This window comes from Stegostoma tigrinum, chromosome 8 (assembly GCF_030684315.1).
Source record: "Stegostoma tigrinum isolate sSteTig4 chromosome 8, sSteTig4.hap1, whole genome shotgun sequence".
NCBI lineage: Eukaryota > Metazoa > Chordata > Chondrichthyes > Orectolobiformes > Stegostomatidae > Stegostoma > Stegostoma tigrinum.
Genome location: NC_081361.1, coordinates 13,486,494 through 13,509,100, shown reverse-complemented (window position 1 = coordinate 13,509,100; position 22,607 = coordinate 13,486,494). Strand labels below are relative to the sequence as shown.

The following is a 22,607-nucleotide window of genomic DNA, read 5'->3' as shown; positions in this document are numbered from 1 at the left end:
AGGCCTCTCATCGACTAGTTTAACTACCTTCAAAAGAAATTTTGGCCATGTTGCAATGCATGATCTAGTTTCTAAATTTTTATAGTCTCTGTTATTTTTAGATGAGCACCAAAATTAACCTACATATTTAAAGAATCATCGCTGATTTATCGTCATTTTCTTCCACAGCAATTTCCAAGTGCTCCTTCTAGAAATATTTCAAAACAGAGACAAATTGGATCCTCAATAAAACTCGTAAATAGAGAGGAAATAATTTCAATTAAATCTGCTTTATTTTCTGCCAGTCAAATCAGAAGAAAATAGGAGTTTGAAAATAGACACAATTAAGACGTAAAGCAACTCACAAGAGTATGCAGATGCCATGGAATTCACTGTAAAATTTTATTCTATTCCTTTAAGGGGTGTGGGCATCACTGGCAATGCCAACATTTATTGCCCATCCCTAACTGCTCTGGAGAAAGTGGTAGCAAGGAGACCTTGTTGGGCCACTGCAATCCTTGGATGTAGGGTCATACTCAGTGGTCTTACAGCCACATTGCAAAATGTCTTACATGTCAGCGTGCAAGTTAGGTGCAGGAACAGGCTATTTGGCCCATCTCCATCATTTATTAAGACTACGGCTGATCTGACTGACTCTCAATCTCACCAAGCCTCAATAATCTTTGAGTCTGATGTTAGTCAAGAGTCTATCCAGCTCTGTCATAAAAGTATTCAATGATTGCCCATTATGTGCTTTGGGGGCAAGAATTGTAAAGACTCACAATTAGGGCCACACAGTGCCAGGAACCCAGGTTCAATTCTAGCCTCAGCCGATTGGCTGTGTAAAGTTTGCGCATTCTCCTCATATCTGCGTGGGTTTCCTCCCACAGTCCAAAGATGTGCTGTTTAGATGGACTGGCTATGTTTATTTGTCCATAGTGTGCAGGGATGTGCAGGCTAGGTGGATTAGCCCTGGGAAAAGGGGGGATAGGGTGGGTCTAGATGGGATGTTCTTCAGAAGGATGGTACAGATTTGAAATGGGCCAAATTGCCTCTTTCTGTCCCCTACTTCTAGTTGCTTCCCTAAGAAGAAAAATAAATCCCTTTTTGCATCTACCAAGTCTTTCAAGATCTGATGCATCTCATTAAAGTGACATCTTATTGCGCTAACATCCAGTGAATAAAGGATACAGCCTGTCCAACCTTTTTTCATAAGATCTCCCCACCATCTCAGATATCAGTTGAACCACTTCTAACTGTCCATAGTACTCACCATACTCACTAATGCCCTGTTAACACTAACAAAACTTCCCAACCTTTAACTTCAATTTCCCTGGCAAGAAATTACAACGTACTATTTGTCTTACTAATCACTTGCTTGCACCTGCATACAAAATCCATGAACCAGGACATCCGAGTACCTCTGTACGTCAGAGTTCAGCAATCTCACATTGCCTGCCTATTCTGGACAGTTTCTATTTTCTGATATTATTCCATCCTCCAAATTTTTGCCCCTCAAGTAACCTATCAACATATCTTTTCAGACACTTTGGGTTCTCTTCATAAACTGTCCATGAGTCATCAGTAAATTTGGCAACCACATATGTGATTTCTTCATCCAAGTCATGAATATGAATTGTAAACTAATGAGACCCCCAGCATAAATCTGTGGCACTCCTACTGCCAAATTTTGTGAGCTCAAAAATACCCCACTAACACCTATTCTCTGTTTCCTATTCACTAATCTTCTATGCACGCTAATAAATAGACCTATCAAGGTCAGAGGGCATGAAGAGATATCCCAAAGAAAACAGAAAAATCAAAGATGCTGGAAATCACAAACAAAAACAAAAATTGCTAGAAAAATGCAACAGGTCTAGCAGCATCTGAGGAGGATGTTGGAAGAAGGGTCACTGGGCCCAAAACGTTAATTCTGCTTTTTCAGCTGATGCTGCTCAATCTCGATACATTCTTTCACAGTAACCTCAGCACCTGTCAACAGAGACTCTAACGGAGCAGGAGATGGTAAAGCCACATTGTTTGCTTAACCTTAACAACAGCCAATTAACCCACCAAGATGGACCATCAGCACCTGAAATGCCTGTTCTTGTCACATGACTAAATGTACAATTCTGGGAGTCTAAGTCATATATAAGATAGCAATGGAATAGCAGTGCAACGCATAGTCCCCTTAATCCAGCAGCTTGTCTGCGCCGTCCACTTTTACTTTTTCGTTTTTCTCTGCACTTTATTTTTACTTCCAGTTATTATAGTTATTATCAAGATTCATCTTATCTTCTTTTAACAGTTTCGGTGGAAGACTTCTCCCAGACCACTGATGAGGTGATTTTCAGCAGTCTTGCGTGGTGGTCTCAGCCCGTCATGATGGTCTTGTCCCAGCATGGAAGTCTTGTCCTCGTCTGGATGCCTTCTTTGGGGCATCCAAGTATTCCAGCAGCATAGCAGCAGGGCTCATCCAGGAGTGGCAGTCTCGCCCGGCATGGTGGTCTTCAGCAGACACTTCCGGCCCAGAATTCCAGCAGTCGACTGTAGCAGTCTCATCCCAGCTGTATCTTCAGGGAATTCCATTAATTGGCTTTCCCTGAGCCCAGGAGCCATTAACTGAACTGTGATCAACTCTGTCTTAATTTAACTTTTTAAAAATTATGATGTTTGACTTCTGTCATTACCATAAGCAACACGGTAGGGTGATGTACAAAATGTGTAACAGTACACATGACAATGAATTTCTATTCTACTCTATTCAGTTGTTGCTGAAGGGCTGGGTCCTGGAGAATGCTGCCAAACAAAGAGACCTAGGGGTGCAGGTGCATAGCTCCTTGAAAGGGTGGTAGACAGGGTAGTGCTAGTGGCATTTGGCACTGTTGCCTTCATTGGTCAGAACACTGCGTATAGGAGTTGGGACATCAAATTTCAGCTGTACAGGACATTTGGTGAGGCCACTTTTAGAACACTGTGTACAGTTCTGGTCTCCCTGCTGTATACGGCATGTTGTTAAACTTGAGAGGGTGCAGAAAAAACTTTCAAGGATGTCACTGCGACTGGAGGGTTTGAGCTATGGGATGAGGCTGAGGGGTGACCCTACACAGGTTTATTAAATCATGAGGGGCATAAATAAGGTGAATAACCATGGTCTTTTTCCTAGGGGTGGGGGAGTCCAAAATTAGAAGGCATAGGTTTAAGGTGAGAGGGGAAAGTTAAAAAAAACACGGATGATTTAGCCCGAAGGGTTTGTTTCTGTGCTGTATAACTCTACGACATCCTGGGTCAGTACCTCATCTCTGACACTAAGTTTCTAGATGGAAAGAAACCTACCCTTTGCCCACTAGAAGAAAAATGCCGAGGCCCAACTTAATGAGGACACTATTCCTCCAGGAATTTAACTCAGCTGAATTGATTTTAGCAAAATATGAAATTTATAACCTACCTTTTGCTCCTCTGTCCTGTCTTCCTTCATTTCCTCAAAGCTTCCAATTGCAAATAAACTACTGAAGGAAATCCCCCATGTTTGAATGCTTTTGTTAGTCAAATTTGCCTTGGATTTAAGTATAAAGGGTGTTTTTTTTTTGCTGTGGGTTTATTTCAAAAATTGGAATCTGAAATCCAGGATATGATGAATACCCTTCAGCTTCCCTCACTAAGGGAAGAGAATAAATCAAACAAAACTGTCTCAGGCTGACACCTCCTACACCAGGAGTTGTATTAACATGATGTGTATTAACGATGGGGAGGTGATGGTCTAATGGTATTATCGCTGGACTGTTAATTCAGAGATCAGATAATGTTCTGGGGACCTGGGCTCAAATCCCACCATGGAAAATAGTGGAATCTGAATTCAACTGAATATCTGGAATTTAGACTCTAATGATGATTGTGAATCTATTGTCGATTGTTGGGGAAAAACCGATCCAGTTCACTAATGCCCTTTAGGGAAGGAAACTGCCATCCTCATCTGGTCTGGCCTACATGTGACTCCAGACCCATAGCAATGTAGTTGACTCTTAATGGCCCTCTGGGCAATAAATACTGCCTGGTCAGAGACACCCTCATCCTGTGAATGAATAAAAGGATTAACCTTGGATATAGCACTTTGTCAAATGCTTTCTGGAAATCTAAATAAAGCACATCCACAACAGACACTTGATTTATATTGTTTGTCGCTTCCTTTAAAAAAACCTCCAGTGATTTCAACAAATAACTTAATGATTTCCCTTTCACTGAGCCATGTTGAAAATTCTACATTTTTATTGCTTTTCATTAATCGAAAGGAAAGAACAAAAAGGGAAACAGAATGACGAGGTTTACATAAATCCAAGAACAACCACCATGAGTGATTCCTGTATTTTAATGTCTTTGTGGTTGGAGTTTAACAGAGAAAATTATATAACTGGTAAACATTCTTTTCCCCACATTTTCAATTTGTTTAAGCTGAATGTATTCTCAAAACACATTCATGTTTTACAGAAACTCTGAAGCCACCTCAAAATAAGTCTAAGTTGTATTTGACATTAAACGTTGAGCCTGGAATCATAAGATATCATTCCGTGCAGCACACAAAATGAACAATGGTGTTCAAAAGGCAAAATAAATCCATAGGTGCCAGTATTCTGTCACCGTCACCCTTTATTTGAGCATGCATAGTAGTTGACACTGATCCAGCTTCCTCAGAACCAGCTCTCAGAGTGAATAGAACCTATCATTCCTGTTTATAACTGTCAGCTAGGGCTCCCTGATTGGACCAGATTAATAGCCCAAATCAGGGCATTCATATTCCATGAAATTTACCTGGCTGACATCAGATAATCACTACATCATGCAGTTAAACACCTACCTGGTTTTCAATATGAAGAATATCATGAAATTAAGCTTTGTTGTTTCATCAACAATAAAAAGTGACTTTCCCAACAAGATCCTTGTAAATCTTTTCTGCACTCTCTCAAGTTTAACAACATCCTTCCTACAGAAGGGTGACTAAAATTGTACACAGTCTTCTAAAAGTGGCCTCACCAGTGGCCTGTGCAACCACAACATGACATTCCAACACCTGTACTCAATGTTATGACCAATGAAGGCAACAGTGCCAAATGCCTTCTTCACCCACCTGTCTACGTGCAACTCCACTTGCAAGGAACTAAATACCTGCACCTCTCTGTCTCTTTGTTCGGCTACATTCCCTAGGGCCCTACCATTAATTTTATAAGTCCTGCCCTGTTGTGCTTTCCCAAAATGCAGCATTTTTACATTTATGTAAATTAAACTCCATCTGTCACTCCTCGGCCCATTGGCCCATTTGATCAAGGTTCCAACATACCGAGATAAACTTCTTCACTGTACATTATACCATCTGCTTTGGTGTGATCAGCAAACGTACTAACCATATCTCCTATATTCATATCCATATCAGTTATACATATGACAAAAAGCAGTAGTCCCTGTCCTGATCTTTGTGGCACACCATTGGTCATGAGCTTCCAGTTCAAAAAAGAAATCCTCCACCAGCAGCCTCTGATTCCAATGTTCAAGCCAATCTTGTACCTCATTGGCCGGCTCCCCCAGATTCCACATGACCTAATCTTACTAACCAATCTATCATGCAGAATCTTGTCAAACGCTGTGCTGAAGTCCATAGAGGCAACATCTACTGATCTACCTTCATCATTCATTTTTGTCACTTCTTCAATAAACTCAATCAAGTTAGTGAGACACAATTTCCCACACACAATGCCACTGCCTTTCCCGAATCATTCCTGTCTTTCTTAATGCATGTAAATCCTTGTCCCTCAGACTCCGCCATCCACCACTGATGTCAGACCCACAAATCTATAGTTCCCTGGCTTTTCCTTACCACTTTTCTTAAACAGTGGCACCACGTTAGCCAGCCTCCAGTCTTCTGGCACCTCATCTACGGCTATCGATGATATAAATACCTCAGCAAGGAGTGCAGCATACACTTCTCTAGCTTCCCACAAAGTTCTGGAAAATACCTGATCAGATCCCAGGGATTTATTCTCCCTTTATGTATTTTAAGACCTCCAGCACCTCCTCTTGTGTCATATGAACTCTTTTCAGACATTACTATTTATTTCCCCAAGTTCCCTAGCATCCATGCCCTTCTCCACAGTTAATGCTGACGCAAAATATTTGTTTACTATCTCACCCATCTCCTGTCGTTCCACACATAGATTGTCACATTGATTTTTAAGAGGCCATATTCTCTCCCTAGTTACTCTTTCTCCCTTAATGTATTTATGGAATCTCTTTGGATTCTCCTTAACTCTATTTGCCAAAGCTCTCTCATATCCCGTTTTTGCCCTCCTGATTTCCCTCTTAAGTATATTCCTTTTACTTTTCTAGGGATTCACTGAATCCCAGCTGTCTATACCTGAAGTATGCTTCATTCTTCTTCTTGACCACACCCTCAATTTCTCTAGACATCCCACATTACCTACACCTGCCAGCCTTTCACTTTACAATAACAGGAATATTGTCTCTGAACTCTCATTATCATTCTTAAAGACCTCCCACTTCCCAACCGCCCCTTTATCTGCAAACAGCCTCCTTGAATCTACATCCCTGTTTTTGAATTCTAGCCTTCTTGGAAGAAATGCTAATATTGCATTTGCATTCCTGACTGCCAAATGAGCCTTCAGAGATTCTTGAATGAGGTCTCCCAAGTCCCTTTGTGCTTCAGACTTCCGAAGCCTTTTTCCACTTAGAAAACAGTTTACACCTCTATTCTTCCCACCAAAGTACATCACTTCACACTTTCCGACGTTGTATTGCACCTGCCAATTCTTTGATCACTCTCCTAGCCTATCCAAGTCCTTAGGCAGCCTCCCCGCTTCCTCATCACAGCCTGTTTCGCCACATACCTTTATGTCATCTGCAAGCTTGGCAACAATGCCCTCAGTTCCTTCATTCAGATCACTAATGAATAATGTAAATAACTGTGAACACCAACCCATGGAACTTCACTAGTTACTGGTTGCCAACTTAAAAAAGACCCCTTTATCCCAAATCTCCACCTTTTGCCTGGCAGCCCATTCTCTAAACACGCCAGAATTTTCCCCCAACACCAAGGGATCTTATTTAGCAGCCTCCTATGCAGAACCTTGTCAAAGGTTTTCTGGAAATCCAAACTGAACACATCATCTAGCTCTCCTTTGTCTAACTTGCTCATTACCTCCTCAAAGCATTCCAACACATTTGTTGTCATGACCTCCCTTTGATGAAGCTGCGATGACTCAGCCCTATTTTACCATGCACTGTCATATACTCCGCAATCTCATCCTTAATAATGGACTCCAACATCCTAACAATTACCAAATTAAGGCTCACCTAAAATTTTCTGTCTTCTATTTCCCTCCCTTCTTAAACAGGGCTGCTACATTAGTCAATCTCCAGTCCTCTTGGACCCTCCCTGGGTGTGGTAATTGTTGAAAGATTACCACCAATGCCTCTAAAATCCCCTCAGCTGATTTCTTCAGAACTCTTGGGGGTAGTCCATCTGGTTCAGGTGATTTATCTGCCTTGAGACGTTTCAGCTTCACTAGCACCTTCTCGTTAGGTTTGGCCACTACAGTCACTTCTGCCCCCTGACTCTCTTCAAATTCTGGTACGCTGCTGGTGTCCTCCATTGTGAAAAGAGATGCAAAGTACTTATTCATTCTTGTTGCAACTATTCTGGGCATTGCTACACTTTTTTGCTGACTAATAAATAACGATATTTCCTTAACCTGCATGCAATTTTGTGAAGATTTTAAGAGATTTCGGATTTTTATTACTAAATGCGTGTGGCATTTTTCTGGATTCGGTTATTCATGTTTGAAAGGACTGAATGAGGAACACATACCTGTGTAGCTCATGTAGTTGTCAAATGGCGTGTCATAGTATCGCATTTGCCCGCATGTATCGTTTACAGGGTCGGGATCCCGACAAAGTTTGCTCTTAGGGGTCGGAGTAGTGTCGGCGCACAGGTCTCCGGTCTCCATCGAAGGGACAGACTCCCTGCACGGGTCATCACATGACTCCTTCTCGCTTACTCCTTTGAAAACATGGTACAAACCCAGTATATGGCCCAACTCATGGATCATGGTGTTGGTGTGGCCAGGCCTCCCATAGTAGGATGGGTTTAGGACAGCCCCACCTGGAAATAAACACAAAGACGTCAGCCAAGCCTGGCAGCCTGAGCTCTTGCCCAACACATTCAAAAGTGAGAATCCCAACTTCCGGACACCTGACCGGCAGCCAATCAGATGGTAGATCTGACACATCAAAGTACCACCCAGGATTGATTGGAAGGTAGCCTCTTATTGCTGTAGAGTGTCCAGCATCAGTCCAGTGCTCCATGTAGTGTGATACGAAGTCTTAGAATGAAGCACAATCCCAGATTTTATCATCTTTTAGTGCTTATTGTCAGGCAAGTACAGAGGTGAGTGGGTGGGAGCAATAAAAATGTAGGCCCTGCTATGGTGAGAAGTAAAACAGGCGTATTCCCAAACGCAAAATAATTTACATATTGACTTCAGCTGAGTGCAGGCTTCTATTGCAATCGCTGCCTGAGGTCCAAGATCCACTGACACTGACTGATGATGTCTACATATTAAGATCGGCCAACAAAATCAGTTATCTGAGGAATGTCGGAGACCAGAACTGTGTTCAAGAGAGGCACTGTCTTCAGTTAGGAAACAGCAAATAGAAAAGCGTACAAACTATCTGGCAAACTGTGGCTCGCCAAGAACTAATGTCATGATGTTTCATATGAATACATGACAGACATACAAAGAAGATGGTCGGGGTTCCGTGGCCAATTCTGAAGTTGCATCATATTGGACTCAAAGCCTTTATTGCCTCTTTTTTTGCAGAAGCTACTAGACTTGTTGAGTTTCTTTCAGAACTCTGTGTCTCTTTGTAATTGAAGATAAAGATTGGGACAAAGGGGGCATTTTTAGGATTCCAACTTGTAACTAAACGAATGCACCAAGGATCAATCCTGGGGGGTATAATTATTTACAATAAATATATGAATGAATTAGAGGTGGTAAGTGAATGAGCTATGTGTATGTTTGTGGGTGATATAAAATTAGATAGGATAGTAAGTGGTGAGGATGACACAAAGAATAAAAACACAATGAAGTAAAATGTGAGGTTTCGCAGGAGGAATACAGGAGCATAATATTATTTGAATGGAGAAAGATGGCAGAAAGCTGCAGCACAGAAGGACTGGAGGATTCTCGTGCATAAATCACAGAAAGCTGGCGTACAAGTTCAGCAGGTAATAGGGATGCAAATGGAATGTTGAACTTTATTTTAAAGGAAATGTTCTTAAAAATAGGGAAGTCTTGCTAAAACCATAGATGGCACTAGTTACACTACACTTAGAAGACTGAACAGTTTGGGTCCAGTATCTAAGGAAAGATATCCCAGCACTGGAGGCAGTCCAGAAAAGTTTCACTAAATTGAGCGTGGGAAAGGAGAGATTTCCTTATGAGGAGTGGTTCAGTAGGTTAGGCTTATATTCAACAGAGTTTAGAGAAATCTTATTGAAACATACAAGATTCTTAGGTGGCTTGACAGGTTAGATTCTGAGAGGTTGTTTCCCTTCGGAGGGTCTGGGTCCAGAGGCCATAATCTCACAGTAAGGGGTTTGGAACAGAGATGAGGGGGAATTGCTTCTCTTTGTGGGTAGCGAATCAGTGGAATTTTTTTTACAGCAAACAAATGTCAAGGCTGGGTCGTGAAGTAGATTCAAGGCTGAGATAGGCATATTTTAAATAGTAAGGGTATGGAGGGTTATTGGGAAAAGGCAGAACAGTGGAGGTGAGGATTATCAGGTCATCCATGATCATATTGAATGTCAGAGCAATCTCAATGTGCTGAATGGCCTACTCCTGCTCCTACATCATAAAGCATGGATTGACAAACCTCAAATTCACATCAGCAACCATTTAATTTCATTACCTGTTTGTGAAATATGACACAAAATAAGACTAGAATGTGCCTGTGAAATAGAAATTAAATTTAACAGATCAGAACAATAGTTTCAACAACAATGCAGCTGTCTTATCCATGGGGACCTGAGAGGAGATACTGAAGTAGGGAGACAACATTAGTTCCATTCTATTGTTCAATTAAAACTCAAACAGCAAAGGTTCCCAGTTTAGTGTTTCCTACAGCATCTTCAAAGTGAGAAACTGATGGCTGCTATTTGGAACTCATTACTACTGTTTCACAGTCAATCTTGTCATCAAGATAACATGATATTTGAGGAGGTTTAATTTGTCATAAAGCAAAGAGAATTGAAACTGTCTAAATTGTTTTTCCATGCTGATCTAGTAAGGGGCACAACCTTCAAGCCCAAAGGATCTGTTTTCATTCATGTAGTTTTGTTGTACCCTCGACCATATTTCCAACATCTTCTGCCATCTATTTACTGCCAAATGCACCGTTAGATTTTAAACTGCATTAACCTCCTGCAGGAATTATAGGAGCCCACTGATCTATTCCAGCACACGGCTCATGGATTCTTTCTTGGGAAAACGAAATTCAGTTCCTATTCCTACCCTTCTGCTAAAGATCCAGCAAAACCATCATATGTGTCAGCCTTGGGTGAGTGGCTGCTTTCACCCCTCAGTTTCAGATGAAAAGATGAAAACTCATATCTAGATTGTCAATGTTAAACTGATGGATCAGAATCCTGAAAAAAATCATAGATATTTGATTATTATTAGTTAAGGAAAGAGAACTGTGACAGCAAAGAAAAATAAACTGCTGGCAATGTCCTGTGGGAAGCCCATGGAATAACATACCTGTAAAGTATGCAGGAAACTTCAATCAGAGACAGATCTAACAAGATAAAGGGAGGCTGACTATCCCCCTCTCAGCAAACGTCACCTATTCCAGGCAAGTAAGTTTTACCCTCCAGGAAGACACAAAAAAATCAATTAAAAACCAACTGCAATGCTAATCTGTGTGTCTGTTATTCATCAGACATCACAGTGCATGGACTAAAGTGCTGTCAGCTTTGGGAACAGCCACTTTAAACACTTCTACACTACAGGTAACAAAGGGAAACACTTTCTCTCTTACCTTGAATGCTGGACTTCAGTCACTGTCATACAGAGCCAGAAAAGAATTTCGGCCAAATCACAAAACTTTAAATCTCGAAGTTGACTGCTCAACTGACAACATCAGTACAGCCCATGCCAGTCAATAATGGGAACAACATCATTAATCTGCTGTTCACAAACAATTCCGAAACAGGTCCGTTTCTTTTTCCATTTTTATTCTTTTGAGCTCAAGGCTCATTTCCACATTGTTCCTGTGTATAGTGTTGCTATTTCTTCTTGTATTTGCTAATTAATGAACTTACTCTTTTATCTGACAGAGAAGTCCTGGTTAAGATGGCTCCTTTGAAAGCACAAGTCCATTTGGGTCTGGAACAAACTGTGTTCACAAGGGAAGGGATCCCTTTTAATTAAACTTGCTGCAACCAACCAAGGGGCTGGGTGAAAAACCAAGGAGAGTCTGTTCATCCTTCCTCACCTGGGACCTAAACAATTTGGGTATTCCTTCTGGAACCATATCAAATTATGGAATCTTGACCGTAATAACACCTCATTGTGCAACTGAGGGAATGCTGTATTGACAGAGGTGCAGTCTTTTGGATGAGACATTAACCAATGGCCCATCTGTATCTTCAACTGATGTGAATGACAATGCTCTTTTTTTCATTCATTCATTCATGGGATGAAGGCCAGCATTTATTGCCCATCCCTAATTGCCTTGGAGGGCAGTTAGGACTCAACCACATTTCTGCAGGTCTTGAGCTGCATTTAGGCCAGACCAGGTAAGGATGGCAGTTTCCTTTACATTAGCGGACCAGGTGGGTTTTCACAACAATCGACAATGGATTCACAGTCATCATTAGACCGTTAATTCCAGACTTTATTTTTAATCAAATTCAAATTCCACTTTCTGCTGTGACTGGATTCAGACCCAGGTCCCCAGGACATTACCTAGATCTCTGGATTAATAGTCCAGTCATAACACCAATAGGTTACTGCTTCCCCTCTTGTTCGAAGATGAAAAAATTCTATTTGTTTCTCATATTTATCCTCAAACGACACCAGGACAGTCATATGTATCACTGTTGTCTCCAGGATCATTCTTTGTGCAAACTGGCTATTGTGTTAATCCACATGGCATCTTGTCATTACATATGAAGCTATCATTCTCTTCCCCTCATTACATATTCTCTTCACGGAAACACAAGCAATTAGATACGGTACTAACCCAGAGCATACAAAGAAGCCCATCTACATATTGACATCAGAGCATTTGTGCTTTTATAAAGTAGTAAACTTATCCAAACTAATTAACAGAGACAGATGCAGAGAGATCTTTGCAGGATTGAAAACTCTCCTGGCTCGTTGTGCAGTGAAACTGTACGCACTCAATACAAGAACTTTTACATAACTGTAGAAATTCTGGAATGGATCCCTCTGGAAAAAATAAAAAAATAAAAAATCACACGACGAAATGTCATTTGATTTCCAACTTGGTCCACCCCAGCCCAACACTGGCACCTCCACATCATCCCTCCAGAGAGGCAAGGGTAAGAACACTATTTACAAGTACTTCAAGTAAAGCTTTGAGAAGGTTCACCTTGCTTTTATGCATGGAATAGAGAACAGTCATTAACTGAATTAGCAGGAACACAACACAAGTGTCTGTAACGAGGACAGAGTTCTTGGACAGGCTCACAATGGGAGGTTTATTGGTTATGTGACTGCCAATAAGAACTTTACTAGGAATAGGCAGGTTGTAATTGTCTCACTGAACTAAGTCCTTCAATTCCTTCCACCACATGTTATCCTTTTAGTACATTTATATTCTAGTTAACATTAACGTACAATCCCTGACCAAGTCAAAGGAAGGGAGAGTGTTTTCTCAGTTTGGTTAAATGTGAGCCATAGCCTTCTGAAGCAGTCACCATTTCTTTCAGAAATCCAAAAAGATTGAGGGGCAATCACTTGGATTTTGTTCCAGTAATTGTAACCAATAGTCTAGAAGCAGCATATGTCAGGGTTCTGAAGAATATAAGATGACCAGGTAGACAGAAGACAAATTGTTGGGATTCAAAATTATATTAAGAGATAAAATGCGGTAAGGGGTGAGGAAGTGAGTCTAACAATGTTGCTATCAGCTTGGTGAGAAGCCAATTCAGCCTCTTTGGAATTCAGAAGCATAATAAGAAATGATGAGCACAGCCTATTGAATCTAATAAAGGTGGGCGGGATGGCTGGGTTTGGAGGGAGGCAGATGGAAGAGTCAGAAAAAATGCAATGAATTCCATCCTCACGGTTAGTCAGCTGCACCCTCAGTTTGCTCCTGAATTACAGACATTGTTAAATCTCAACTGTCACACGGGCATCAAGTGCGGAGTGGAAGAGCGTGGGCAAAACATAACTCTCATGCTTTTGGTAGTAGTGTTAATGAAGCCGATCATGCTAACATACAATAGATGATACAGGATCGTATTGAGCTGAGCATTTTGCAAAGGGAGCAGAACAGAACAGACTAACCAGCTTAAATAAAAGGTAATAATTTATAGCTAACTGTCACGAGCCAGATACATTTGTCTGGTTGGTATCTGTCCAGTTCCATTGTAAAGTATGGCTGTGCTCAAAGGTGAACAAGGAAAACACTTTTTCAAGTAGTATACACTGTGGATGATGGCTCAGATGGGATTTGGGATTGAACATAAGAAACAGAGCAGCTGTCGGCCATTCAGCCTCTCAAGCCTGCTTTCCATTTAACAAAATCAAGGCTGATCTGCCTCAGGTCCCACTCCTCATTTATGCCAGCTCAGCATCATTTGAACTTCCCGATATTTCAAAAATCTACCTTTCTTGAAATATCTTCAGTAATCCAGCTTCCACAACTCTCTGAGGTAAAGAATTCCAGGCATACACTATCATCTGGGAGAAGAAATTCCTTCACATCTCAATTTTAAATGAGTGTCCCCCTATTCTGTAACTTTGACCTCTAGTTCAAGATTTCCCTCTAGTTGATACATCATCCCAACACCTATTTCGTCAGACCCTGTCAGAATCTTAGATAACACGGTGTGAAGCTGGATGAACACAGTGGGACAAGCAGTATCAGAGGAGTAGGAAAGCTTGGCCCGCTGTGTTCATCCAGCTTCACACTGCGTTATCTCAGTTTCTCCAGCATCGCAAGTTCCTGCTATTCCCGTCAGAATTTTGTATGTTTCAATAAATTCACCCCTCATTCTTCTGAACAATAATTACTGAAGGTGTCACCTGTTCAGCCATTCTTGATGTCAACTTCTTTAACCCCAGGTATTAGCTGAGTCCATCTCTCTTGAACAGCCTCGAATATCAGCACGTAGTTTCTTAAAAATGGGAATTAAAAACGCATACAGTACTTCAGATACTGTCTCACAAGCCACCTTATATAGGTGCATTAACACTTCCCTATTTTTAAACACCAAACCCCCAGCAATAAAGGCCAAAATTCCATTTCCTTCCTGATTACTTGCTGCACACTAACTTTTTATGTTTTACACACAAGGAGACCCAGATCCCTCGGTGTTATGCTCTTTTACTGTCTCCTTCCATTTAAGTCACAGGTTGCCTTTTGAAATATACTAAAATTCATGACTTCTCACTTTCCTATATTAAACTCCATCTGCCAAGTTTTTGCTCAGTCACAGCTTATGTCCTCATGTACTCCTATTTATAGTTGCATTGTTAGAAAACTTGGATACATCACACTCCGCTCCTTCCTCCAAGAGGGGCAATAATTGAGTCCCCTGAACTGACCCTTATGCCAATCCTCTCGTTATGTCTTTCCAGCCTGATGAAACTCAGTCAGCCCAACCATCTATCTTCTATGTGTTAACCAATCCTGAATCCATGCCAATACATTAATTCCCATGTCACGATCTCCTATCTCACGCACTAACGTTTTACAGGGCACCTTACTGAACGCCTTCAGAAAATCCAAATACACTACCTTTGCTGGTTGTCCGTTATTAACTGTAATTGTTACATCCTCACAGAACTCCAGCAAATTTGTCAAGCAAGATTTTCTTTTACAAGATTATGTTGATTCGGTTTGAGTGCCCTTAATAATGGACTCTAGCATTTTCCCAGTGGCAGATGTTAGGCTAACTGGTCTGTAATTTCTTGCTTTCTAGTCTGCCACCCCACTGAACAAGATGGCATCGGACTAGAGCTCCTGAGCCAGAGCTTGTCCGCTTTGACCACTTTTTGCATTTTATTCCTTTTTTTCGCTTTGTTCCTGTTTTCGTTGGTCTCTATCCCTTTACGTATCACATGTACTGAGCTTGGTTAGCATTGGCAACAGCAAGAGTTCATCGCAGACCTCAAGCAAGTCCAGTGCAAACCTCAAATGAGCTCAGGGCGCAGATCTTGGGCAAGCCCACCGTGTACCTTGAGCAAATCCAGCACTTCGGCCTCAAGTAGGCCAAGCACATGGGGACAGTGAGCCCAGCACGGAATTCAATCAAGCCCAGTGCAGACCCTGAGTGAGTCCTTACTCACTTTTACCAGGGCGTCAGAATTGGCAGCTGCTACGTCAGCGGACGCGATGTCGGTGACGTAGGCCAAGTAACAAAAATTGGTGCCTGAGGATCAGCAACTTCAATGTCGGTTGGGTCCGGTATGGATGGTGGAGAAGTGAAGGTGGTGGATTGGTGGTGCAGGTATCTCTGCTGGTGATAAGCTGGCTCAGGACTGATGGACTCTAAGCTACATATTCGCAAATTATGTAAAATGACACTGAATCATGGTGACAAATGTAAGGTTTTCACTGCATTTTATTGTATTGTACTGTAAAATACACCTGGCAATAAAATCATTCATTCACTCTTGAACAGGCACATCACATGAGCAGTTTTCCAATCCACTGGAACTCTTCCAAAATTCACCGAGTTCTGGAATATTTTGGCCAATGAGTCCACCGTCTCTATAGCCACTTCCTTTAAAATCATTGAATGGGGGCTATGAGGTCCCAGCATCTTGACTTCCTTCATGCTGTTAGTCTATCAAATACTTTGTTGGTACTCCCGATGTGGTCTTCTGTGCATCGGTGAAACCAAACGTACCAGGTGACCGTTTCACTGAGCATCACTGCCTGGCCCAAAACAGCCAGCCCGGCCTGCCCATTTCAACTGCCCTCCCCATTCCCACTTCGACATGTCCATCCTCGGCCTCCTCCAGTGTTACATTGAATTAGATCACAAATTTGAGGAATAACACCTTATCTTCCATCTGAGCACCCCACAGCCCACAGGACTTCACAAAAGTTCTCTAATTTCAAATAACCTTTCCACCCATCCCCTACCTCCTCCCTTCCATTCCACTTTCCAACCTTCCCTTCCAGCCACCAACCAGATTTGTCCCTCCCATCGACCAACCAGGTCGTACCTACTACCACTGCCCATCTATCACCACTGTTCTGCTACCCTCCCTGCCCCATTTATCTGCAGTTTCCCCGACACCCATATCTAGTCCTGAAGAAGGGTAATACCCGAAATGTTGATTGTTCCTTTCCTCCAGGCGCTGCCTGCCCTGCTGTGTTCTTCCATCCTCCTGTTTGTTTACTTTGTCTCTTGTGACAGGGACTGTTACAATTTCTTTCATCTCATTAACACCATGCCTACTGTTATGTTTACAGTGTCCATGACTATGAAACTCAATGCAAAATATTGGTTTAAATGATCTAACATTTCCCTTTTTCCTCATTATCAATTTCCCAGTTGCATCTTCCAAGAGTTGCTCACTTCATGTAGCTACTCTCATGCTTCCTCTATACCAGTGGAAGCGCTTGCCCTTAGTTTCTTATTTCTTGTCAATTTATTTTCATATTTGATGTTCGCTCTCTTTATTAGCTTTTTACTCATCCCCTGCTGCTTCTGAAAATAACTCCCCTAGCCTGTCATTAGTTTTTGCTGCCCTTTATACTTTAGTTTTTGATTGAATCCTCTTCGTTACTGCCTTAGTTAAACATTGTTCATCCTTCCCATCAAGCCCTTCTTTGTGATTGGAATTAATTTTTGATGATATTATGAAATATCTGCTTAAAGGTCTGTTATTGCTTATCTACTGGCCTATCCCTTCTTTTATTCTATCAGCCAACTTTAGGCAACTCTTTCTTCACACTTCTGTGACTGCCCTAATTTAAGTTGAGGACATTAGTTTGAGACTCGAGTTTCTCTCCCTCAAACTGCATTTGAAATTCTTTTACATTGTGATCAAAATCTCCCTGAAGGTACCTCAACTGTGAATTTTCTGCTAATCCTACCTCATTCCACATTACTGGATGTAAAATAACCTATTCCCAGGAAGGCTGTGCTGTGCTAATTACCACTGTGAGTGAGAGACAATTCCTGATGCATTCTAGAGATTCGTCTTACACGATACTCTTCCCTATCTAATTTGCCCAATCAACATTAAGATTAAAATCACCCACAACTATCATAACAACTTCTTACATCCTTCCATTTTTTCCCAATTTATACTCATCCTACCGTGAGGCATCTCTTTGGGGACCTATAGTCAAATATTATCTGTGATTTCTTTCCTTTGCCGTTTCTTATTTCTAACCGAATAGACTCCATTTCATGATTAAAACATTGCATTAGCAGAGGAGCTGGGAATTAGGAAAAGGACAGATTGCATTAGTAGACGAGCTAGGATTTGGGAATGGGACAGGTTCTGTTAGTGGAGAAGCCAGGATTTGGGGAATAGGTTAGATTGCGTTAGCAGAAGAGCAGGGATTTGGGAATAGGACAGATTGTGTTAGTGAAGAAGTCAGGATTTGCGGAATAGGATAGATTGTGTTAGAAGAGGAGCAGGGATTTGGGGAAAAGGATAGGTTATGTTAGCAGAGGGGCAGGGATTTGGGAATGGGACAGGTTGCATTAGCGAAGGAGCAGGGTTTTGGAGAATAGGATAGGTTGTGTTAATGGAGGATCAGGGATTTGGGAATGGGGCAGTTTGTACTAGTACAGAAGCCGAAATTAGGAAATGGGACCCACATTTTATATGCGCATTTGTTTCTACGGACTGTGATTGGTACATTATCTCTGGAGAAAAAGATGAATTCTAGTCCGCCTGGTCATGTTAGTTGGTTTTTAGAAAGTGATTACAGCACCATCGCCTGGAGTAGTTAGGACATTACCACAGAAGTGTGACCAACTCAAAAAAACCAGGCCCTCCAAGCTGAACGGGATAGAGAAGAGGATCAACAAGAAACGTACAGGTAGGGGAGCCTCAGGAAAACTAAAATACAAAAGGTAATATTCCGGGGAGAATGGACTAGTCAGGGCCCAAACATCTGAGGAAAAACCCGGCATCAGCATGAAAGACATTGTTTCCCAGGGGCAGCATTCAAAGACAGGGCTGGCCTCAATGACATTAAAGCTCTAAAGGAGAATTAATTTTAGCATTTCAAGGATCAGTATGTGCAGTCGCAGCTTGCAATAGAGAGAGAAGGAAGGGTGGAGATTGGAAGCAAGGGTTAAAGAGATTTTCCAGTTCAGGGAGAAAACAGGAGACAACAGGTATGGAGTGATCAATGCACACGGAAAAGTGAGGGAGCGCATCCTCCACTGGGTCCAAGTGCACAAAAGAAAGTTCAAAGTATTTCACCAAGTGGCAGACACAGACAGGACCCATACAAGTATCCATAGCCACCATCTTGAGCAAGTGAGTTAAGGGCGATGTTGTTTATTGTGCAGGCCAAGGAGGCTGATGATGGATATGAGCTATAAGAAGGGTGAGAGTATCTAAATTAAGTGTGGCACGCTTGGAAGATGCAACGGGGAATTTGATAATGAGGAAGCAGGGGAATGTCAGATGTTTACACCAATATTTTCCTGAGACCATCCAAGTGGGGAGTCAAAATAGAGAGACTGTTTGTCTACATTGAAAAGGAGATTGTTCGAGTCAGGAGAAACAATTGGCAAAGAGACCAAGAACGTTGGAAAAGTCACATATACTTATATGGATAAGTGGAGGAAGGAAATTGCAGAATTCAGAAGAAATCAGTTGAGTGGGTCAGGAACATGCTGCAAGAATGGGTCTCTCAGGGCAGTCCTGTTCATGGTTCCTGGGAAGAAGCTGAAAGGAGTGGGTTGGGAAATGGAGAGGGTGGAGGCTGCAAACAGGAACTCTCCAAAGGAGATTTGATCCACTGACAGTCCTGGATTCAATAACGTGATGTTGAGTCGTGGGGCTCAAGAGCCAAGGACACAGGAGAGAAACAGGACTCAGTCTCTTCTAGAGGCTGGTAGGTCAAACAGCAGCAACAGCACCTTTGTCTACAAGGTTCGTTGACAATGGAGGGATGGAGAAAAGGCAATGGGACAAGCCCAGAGAGTGAACATTAGAGCAAGCAAGGGTAACAGAGATATTGAGATAGACATCTTCATGATGGCTGGTCCCAACGGAAAATTCCAGAGAAAATTGCTGGCCAATGAAGGGAGAACACTCAATATTTCTGGCATAAACAGTTGGAAGGGGCTGCGATATGGAGGAAAAGACTCCAAATGTGGACATGGATTGAAATTCAATGAGGTAGGTGTGTCAGGAATGAAGCTGTGACTCTTTCTAAGGACAGATCATCTATGATCAGAGTGAGGAAGGTCAGAGACTATTGTGAACACATGACAAATGGCAAGATTAGAAGGAGGGCTGGGGTCAGAAGGAAAGGAAGGAGAAGAAGGAGCCAGAGGGTTTCTCTGTTCCCAACAGCTGTTGAAACTCATGATCCTTCACACCTAAAGGTAAAGGTTTCTGTTCTCAATAAAGGATTGGATAAGAATGAGGAGGGTAAAAAGCTGAGATCAAAAACAACTTTTGAGATCCCCTGAATGGGCTCTTCTGGAAGGGAGATGTTGACAGAATGCGTGTAGCATGCCACTGAGTGCAAATCCTACAATGTGATAAGACCATGTATGTGTAACAGGTATCTGTAATCGTGTAAATAAAAGCAAAATCCCGTGGGTGCTGGAAATCCATAACAAAAGCAGTAAGTATTGGAGTAACTCAGCAATTTGGTAGACTGAATGAGCATTTTGAGTCTTTTTCAGAATTTTCTGAAGGATACTGGATTCAATGTTAACTTGTTAGGGACACTTCCACTGCATCACCAGAGACTTGGGCTGTCGGGCTAGGTAGAAGGAGACACAGAAGTTTTGTCATGGAAGGTGGGGTTGGTACCTAGTGACCAGGTGGAGTCCAGTGCTAAAGAGAGGGGCACCATGAGCTGTGATCCCTGCCATCATTCTCCCTTCTCTGTACATGCATTGCTGGCAGAAAATGGTTAGAGGAATGCCCAGGATGAGTGGACAAAGTGTCAGTTTGATGGGCATTGCCTTTTCAATCTCATGTTCTGGTCACTGAGTTGATGTGCTGTCTTCTCCCAGTTTCTGGACACTCTGAACTTCCATGTGGATGAATGATGGACACATGGCTCTTGTTATTGGGAATGCGGCAAGTCTCACTGTCTGGAAGCAGCCCCTGTAGAGGAACTGACCCTTTGGTCCAACCAGTTCATGCCGATCTTAATTCAAAAATAAACTCCTCCCACCTGTCTGCTCCTGGCCCATATCCATCCAAACGTTTCCTATTCATGCACTTATCCAAAAGTCTTTTAAGCGTTGTAATTATACCTACATCTACCACTTCCTCAGGAAGTTCATTCCACATGTGAACCACCCTCTGTGTAATAAAGCTGCCCCTCATGTCTTTTCCAAATCTCTCTTGTTAAAAAATATGCCCCCTAGTCTTGAAATCCCCCATCATAAGGAAAAGATACCTACCATTAACCCTATCTATACGTCTCATGATATTATAAACCTCTATAAGGTCACCTCTCAATCTCCTATGTTCCATTTAAAAATGTACCAGACTATCCCTATAACTCAAACCCTCCACTGAACAGAACTGAATATTCTTTATTGTCACATACGTTCAAATAAAATGCTGCGCAAAGCGTGCGCCGTTGCACATATGTAAGGGCCATGTACAGAATAAAATAAAGAAAGATAACTTGAAGAGAATCCAACTTTACCTCTGCCAGAGTACCGCTCCAGGCTTTCCAGCCCACGCCATGCTGCCGAGAGTGTCCTGCTCCAGGATGCACAATTCCATTCTATGCCACTGTCGGCGGCCTACTCCACGTGGAAAATGAAAGGCCCGCTCCAGACCTCACCAGCCAACCGATAGACTCAGCCAGCCACCTCTGAAAACGCCAGGGCCACATTGCAGCCCATCGAAGCTATTTCCCGCCAAAGAGCTCTCTCAGCCACCCATTGCCCTGGGACTCGGCCCCCTTGATGTCCCAGTAAATGGCCTCACAGTCACTCTGGGGACTCAGCCCTTCCGGGACTTGCTCCGACCCACGTCTGACCCGCCGATGATGCTCCAGCCTGTGCTCACTTCACCGCCGCTGCAGGACTTGGCCCGCGCGCTCAGCTCTGGTCACCTGAACAAGCCACTCCTTTTTATTCCGAGTAGTATCCCAGTAAATTATTTCTGAACCCTCCCCAGCTTAACAATATCTTTGATACAAAATGGTAACCAGAACTTGACACAAAATACTCCAGAAGAGGCCTCACCAACGTCCGGTACAACCTCAACATTACGTCCCAACTCCTATTCTGAGACCCACGAACCTCTTTCACTCGTTCTGTTCCCATTTCAGGTTCTTTCCCACCAGCTGCTGGTGGTGGATTCATTCCTAACAAAGGTGAAGCTGATGTAAGAGGAACAGAGCTAACAGTAAGCACAACAATAGGAAGCTGCCGCAGAGGGCTGAGGGTCACCCAGCTTTGGGAGAGTTCACAGGTACAGGACCCTACTGGAGTCTCGCAGACTTTCAGCCCTGACTCCATTTACCGGGGCAGTGTGATGTGCAGCATCAATGCAATAACGGAATTGTACTGGATGCTGGAGTGAGACTGAGAGTCGTGGTGGTGGTAATGGTGGTGTGGGGGTGGGTGCAAGCCACCATATCCCAATGGCTGTCTTGGTCACCATACAGCTGAGTCTCTCTGCAACTGGCTCCCTTTAGGAAGTGATGTGGGATCTCTCAGTTGTACGCCAACAAATACATATCACACCAGCTCATTCTATTCCCCGATGGCGAGGTCAGTGCTACAGCCCAGTCAGTAGAATTTGGCAAAACAGTTGGCATTGCTCAGGGAAAAGGTGTCATTGACTGTAAACACATAGCAACAAGAGGATTGTCTCACAATACTGCGGAATTACTCACAGGAAGGATTTCCACTGCATTTATGCCCAGTTGATTGCTTCCTGAAGGTGAGTGCCCACTACCCTGGCAGCTGCCAGGACTCCTACCTCCTGGAGCACCCTTGTGTACCTGGTGTGGTTGATGCTTTACAAGGCTGGTTATTGGGAGCTAAGGGCTACCCACTGTCAACATGACACCATTGTGCAACACTACCTTCCCCCAGGGACCAGTGAGAATGTATTTCCTCTACTTAGTCAATTCTGGAAGCTCCTCCAATATAGTCTGGATTAGTACAG

At 42.6% G+C, this 22,607-nt stretch overlaps 1 protein-coding gene across 2 annotated transcripts in view; it reads right to left on the bottom strand.

Moving 5' to 3' along the window:
* pappa2 (pappalysin 2) overlaps nucleotides 1–22,607 on the bottom strand; it is a 525,171-nt gene that overhangs the window by 433,673 nt on the left and 68,891 nt on the right. For both annotated transcript variants that reach the window (XM_059647765.1, XM_059647766.1), the window contains exon 4: nucleotides 7,853–8,146. In XM_059647765.1, coding sequence (XP_059503748.1) covers nucleotides 7,853–8,146 — 294 coding nt within the window. The remainder of the gene's footprint in view (nucleotides 1–7,852; nucleotides 8,147–22,607) is intronic.